The sequence below is a fragment of the Trametes versicolor genome (assembly GCF_000271585.1).
Source record: "Trametes versicolor FP-101664 SS1 unplaced genomic scaffold TRAVEscaffold_9, whole genome shotgun sequence".
NCBI classification, from domain to species: Eukaryota; Fungi; Basidiomycota; class Agaricomycetes; order Polyporales; family Polyporaceae; genus Trametes; species Trametes versicolor.
In genome coordinates this window covers 1,686,781-1,692,780 of record NW_007360329.1, presented here as the reverse complement: position 1 = coordinate 1,692,780, position 6,000 = coordinate 1,686,781, and the positions used below count along the sequence as shown (strand labels likewise).

Sequence of the window (6,000 nt, the reverse complement as noted above, 5' to 3'; positions counted from 1 at the left end):
GACCGCGCAGGCGAATCTTGCGAAGCATGTGGAGAACTCGCACTGGGGGCGGGAATTTGGGTGTGACAAGTGCGCCTTCAAATGCAATACGCTGTTTTCGCTGGACCGGCACAAGGAAGGGACCCACGACGCTATTGCGGCTGCACCGGAGAGCGAGCATGATAACAAGGACGCCGAGGATTAGGATGAAGACGAGCCGCCACTGAAGCGGCGGAGAGTTCAATGATGTGAGTAGACCCTCGTAATCAGGCTTCCATTTCAATCTCGACTGACAAGGACGGGTTTGTGCGATAGTATAGGATTCGGCCAGACCACCAACAGACGTCGAGTACGCGCGTTGCACCTGACAACCCCACACGATTCTTGGGCCACCACGCACGACGCTACAACGTCTCCACCAACAGGCTTTTCCATCCTCACCGGACATCCACCACATCTCGCCGCGGTAGACAAACCGGGCTCCAAGAGGCATCACTCTATAATACCAGCGCTAAAGCCATACAAACTCCGAGACGGAGGCAAAGATGCTTGCGCAGCGCAATCGTCGGTACTCTGCAAACCGCGCCGGGGCCTTCCCCTAGGACTGCCGAAGCGGATGCGATCTACGCAGATGCACCGGGCAACTATGAGTTCCCCTACAGGCACGTTGTAGTACAGCTGAGAGGGTAACACATTCGCGACCTGCGGGAGTTACTCAAGATTGTCGACGGCGATGCGGTGGTGCCCGGAGCTAATACATCGGTCTTAACGATGGTAGGACCCCCGAATTCGCTCGCCCCTGGTATTTACCTGCGTCCTCCATGTACACTTCTACGATATAATATAATGTACGAAGAACAGTAACACATTCCTATAGGATCTGGCGTACTACGTACACGCAGGCTGATGTCCCCACCTTGGCGTCCCAACACGGCCCCGCAACCGCGACGAGCTTTTCCGTCTTAAACCGCAATGCAATTAGCAGTGTAGACCGCCTTAAGAAGGCGTTAGGCACGCCGCGCTGTTACAGTCCTTGCCCTCATGTACGAATACAGTGTGTCTGACATACAGTATCATTCCTTATATCCCCTCCGGCCATGCACGAACCACTAGTACGTATCTCAGTATCGACAGGTAGGACATGTAGAGTAAGGTACTCATAGGGTCACACTTTAAGTGCACACGGAGCGGTGATTCGGACTACTAGTACACGGGCGAGGAATGCAGAATTCGCGCGCCGCTGAGGCGCGTGCTCCCTCGCACAGTCTCCGGATTTGGGATCCAACAGCGACTTTACGAGGTTGAAAGTGTTAAAGTCAATTACTAACTCTAGGTACATCGAGTAGCAAGGATCCATACAGGTCGGAGATAACTGTGGCAGCAAAGGCGACAGCGACAACGAAGGGAACATAGTAATACAGCAGAGCATAGTGTGACAACGGAGAGTACAATACCTGGGGAGATACGAGAACATACGACGATATCATAGCCACATGTTGTGGCTGTTGACGAGTCAGGACCAGTGTGCACCCCGCGAGTTATCACGAAGACTCACCTCACCTCTTCGTCCTCTTGGGCGCCTTCTTAATTCCCTTCGCCGCCGGTATCTTCTCGTGAAAGCGTCGTACATGTGTGGTCACCTGGTCCTTCCGGGGGTACACTTTATCGCAGCCCGGCCAATAGCAGCGCACCTCCCCGGTCCAATGCACCGACATGACGTGCCTGTTCAGACTTTGCTTCTTTTCGTAGCCCGACGTCTCCTTACTCGGATAGCCGGTGCACCCGGGATACGTACACGCGAATAAATTGTCGTCATTGCGGTCTCCGTGTTCCTTCTTGAGGTGATCCCAATCTTTGTCGAAGTTCTTGGTCAGCTGGTACTCGCACTGTCCGCTACCCAATCGACACCGCTGCGCCCCAGTGGAAGGCCCTGCTTGGGGCTGCGTTGCCACAGACGGGAGCTGCTCTTGCTGGTGTGAAACCTTTCTCCGCTTGCGGGGGCGAGAAGGCGCAAGATGAGATGTGGCTTCGTCGACGGACTTGGAAGAATGTTGCTCCGGGAGGTTCTCTTTCCCTTCCTGATTCCCGTTGTCCGTGGTGTGTTTCCTCTTCATTAAGCGTGTAGATCTTCGAGCGCGCAAAGGGCTATGAGAGTCGGGAAACGCCTCAGGGTCGGATTGAGAGATTGGAGGTCCAGAAGAGGCCTTCTGGGTTCTCGGAGATACGGTCAGGGAATCCTCGGATGATGCCGCAGACTCTTGAGAGTCTGGAACCCCGTAATCAACAGTCGGGCTTCCAGGGGTGATACATGCCTTGGGGGACGACGCTGCGATTGTTTCCAAAGCCTACCGTCGTTATACGTGAGCAGGAAGTATACAGGAACGTGAAGATTGGACGTACTGCATCTTCAGCCCCGTCCTCGTCACCTTCCGACTCGTTCATTCCCACGTTGTCCGCTCTACAACCTGAGGAAAATGACGGCGAGTGCGAACCTGGGGCCTCAGAACCGAGTAAGTCTGATTCTTCCGGAACACGCGGACTAGGCGGACACGAAGGGCTTGGGGACAGTGCGTTGATCGCTCGGTACGCCTCAGCAAATGCATCTTGAAAGGGAGTCGGCGACCGGGAGCGGAATGGAGCTGAGAAGCATCCGTGCTCTTGGATATCCCGTCCAGGATCTTTGGGCGCGTCGGAGTGCCATATCTAGTTGGGAGCGGTCAGGGTATGTCGGGAGGACATCGCGACATAGAAGGACTTACTAGGAAAGGTGACCTGCTCCCCGAAGTGACAATCTTTTCCTCGAGCGGACGTGGAGGCGGGAGAAGCTGGTCGAAGTGATCCAGAAGAGTGTCGATTGATGAGATGGCTTCCATGTTGAGAATAGCGTAAGTCGATGGCGTTGTGCGCACAGGGGTGGGGGTGGGATCCTAAAGCCGAACGAAAGTGTATAGGGAGGGAAGCCAAGGACGCGCGAGGGTTTATAGCCAGCCACAATAGCGAGCAAACAGAGGCAAAGAACGCGCAGGCGCGCCGTTGACCATCGACGCGCTCGACGCGCACTCCGCGTGACCGCGACAAAGCCATTGTCCGGGTAGGCTCTGTCTGACATCAGCCGCGTATGGGTCAGCACATTGTCCCGGGTTCAACCACTTGCGGCATGCACATACCTGTAGTCCCAAGGCTCTAAACCTTCGTCCGCGTGCACCCACAGTATCTCGACAGATATCTGCGATGCGGCCGGGATGGACAGTTTGGTTCGAGAACACAGTCCTGCGCGGTGCTCCATAGCGTTCTTGACGGCACCGGCATTGGGGCCCCGCTCTGGGCTCGAGATTCATCACCACGGGCTGGAGAGGCTAAAGGTATCCGGGGAAATCGAGTATCGGTGAGTGAGGTATACCCGCCGTGAAAACGAAACTGAAGTCATCCCCAGCGAAGCCTACGCCCGTATTTAAATCATGTGGGGGGATAGCGAAGGCCATTGATTGCGAGGCCTGTGATAATCCCAATCGACAATATGATGATATCGGCCTGGGAGGAGAGCTCTCACAGAACAAACATTTAGGATTGCGTATAGACTCAATCCACATGTCTCCGTCGGTGGTTGCGAGGACCTCGTTGTCCAGGGCTCCGCAACCGCCTAAACGAAGTTTGATGGTCTCAAGGCCCTTAAAACGCCAAAAAAATGTTCAACATCTATCACAAGTACAAAGCACGATGTAGTGTAATATTTTTTAGGTGCTTACAGTAGCTTTTCAGCTTTCTGGCCACGGTAAGCACCACCGCCTAGCCACGTGGCATGACGAGGACGCTCACCCTCGCGCAGTATCACGGCGATTCACGTCTCAACCGGTGCAAAGGCGGTTTTTGGACATCGGGAGCCTTGCGAAATGCGCTCAACAGCGGGATGTATCCCCTAGGTCTGCAGAAAGCAGTGAGACACGCATCAAGTTCAACGGCCCATTGGAAAACATACGTGCAAGTGTGGCATTTCTGAAGAAAGCTCTATCTCTCCCATAGCTTCGAGTACGTGCGCGCAACAAGAGATGCATTGACAGTGATCGATACGAGTTGAGTGGTTTGAGGAAACGATTGCCTCACTAAATAAACTTTTTCGACTAACTTTAAACGCGTGGCAGCTTCCGGGCCCCCGGAAGCCATGAGGTTTCAGCGTTGCCAGGGGTCCTAGCCGTTTCTCTCTCTTCCGTACCTCCATGATCCTGAGTTGTTATTCCTACGAGTTTCAGGACAAGTGTGGTGCGCTCGCGGAACATTGAAGCTCGCACATGAGTGAGTATGACGATATTTCGCGAAGGCAAAAACACACAATCATCCTAAGTGGTTTCACTCAACGCGAATGGAGCACACTAAATAAGCACCGGTAACGGTTGCCTGGAGATACGTCAGGAATTGCATTTCGGTCGGTCGTCATTGCTCCGTGTAGCTGTCTGCCCGCCATCGCATCAAGACCACGGCGGCTTCTAGATCGGTGCCAACCGCTGTAGGCATTCAAGTTGCTGCTGAGGCCGAGAATGAGCCAGGTAAAATATTCAACCATTCTAAGTCGGGACGCTAGCTGTGGTCAAACGGTTCTCATCGTTGCAGGAATGGGACAGATACCCACTTTAGTAACAACTTGAAAGTCATGGACGACTACCATGGGCCGTCGTATCGCTGCCCTCACGTACACCCACGGTTGTATATCTCATGCCGCGCGCTGCCGAACGTGGCGTCAAGCATACATAGGATCTTGCGTGTATTGGCGGCGTCGTGCATCTACACTAGTAGTAAAGGGTGCTGGCGTGTAGGCATGTGAGCCAATCCTCTCGTGGTTATTTTTAGACGTCACAGGGAACATTGGCAGCGCCGCGCATGGGGATGGTCAGGTCATCGTACGATGGGTCGCGTAGCGAAGATTGAATGTATCCTGAGCGGGAGAGGGAAGGGCACCAGGAGCGGCCGAACGAGCGAAGCAGAACCTTGTACGGTGAGTACCCCTTGAAGATACCGGTCGTCTCTTCTGAACATTCACAAACCTACTCCACCCGCGCTTCGAAGGCGTCCCGCACCCTCTCTTCCCCCGAACTTCAGAATGATGATCTACACCGGCTGCAATGGAAGCGCGTGCACGTGTGGTACTGTATCGACTTCGTGCACGCGGCTTGGAAGGCGGGCACGGTACCTCCAGAGTTCAGTCGACCTCAGCAGCCGCACGGTTCGGCATCAGCTTGGCAGGAGAGCGCTCGTATACTGGAAGGCGGAGGGACGCTCGTCATTTTTTAGGTTTCGCAAAGCGGTGAGTACGTCTTGGACAGTCGTGAGCATGTTCGCGGCAGCGTACGCGCTTATCTGTCCCTCGCTAATTTTGTCCTTGCGTCTCTCATCTGCCAGGTTTTACGCGGGCCATTCCAGATCAGAAGCGCCATCGTACGATCCCTCGTCCGCTAGACGCGATCGCGCCGCGCAGTACTTCATGCAACGTCTACGACGCGACGTGTTTGTGTACAAGACGGTAAGACATCCGCGTAAGGTGGCCACTGACAGCGTCGAACCGCAGGACAGTGAATATGGACGACGTACTGTGGGGACGGACGCTGCTATTGGCGTCGGCACAGCTATTGAACGTCGTGACAGAATACCTTCTGAAAGTCGGGATCCTGCGTCCGCCACGGGGGTCAATCGTCTCTTCATCCCGCGGTGTTACTGATTATTCTGTAGTGGTCTTGAAAATTCGCTTTCCTTCACGTATGTCTCGAGGCGTCCAATCGTATACACTACTACATGTCAGTCAGCGACGTGCACATCGAATTCGAAAATGCAGCTTCCCGTGGGTGATTGCTGGCGATCAGGAGCAATCTCCATCTCTGCCGGCGTCGTGCAAGGTAACGAAGTAGCCGAGTACTAGGCTATGAGGGAGGGAAGGAAGAGACGCTGCCAAGCAGGCTCACGAAGTGTTGACTAGGCGGAAGCAGTGGGGGGTCGGGGGAGACGTTCGAGCAAGCGTTGCATCTCCCGACTCCC

The 6,000-nt window shown here is 54.5% G+C and overlaps 1 protein-coding gene across 1 annotated transcript; it reads right to left on the bottom strand.

Annotated features, from left to right (window-relative positions):
• Positions 1-1,535: 1,535 nt before the first annotated feature.
• TRAVEDRAFT_50440 (uncharacterized protein) lies at positions 1,536-2,852 on the bottom strand (the record flags this gene model as incomplete). Its single annotated transcript, XM_008042961.1, has 3 exons — positions 1,536-2,324; positions 2,380-2,682; positions 2,739-2,852. The coding sequence occupies 3 exons, from the start codon at positions 2,850-2,852 to the stop codon at positions 1,536-1,538; spliced, it is 1,206 nt and encodes a 401-aa protein (XP_008041152.1).
• Positions 2,853-6,000: the final 3,148 nt, after the last annotated feature.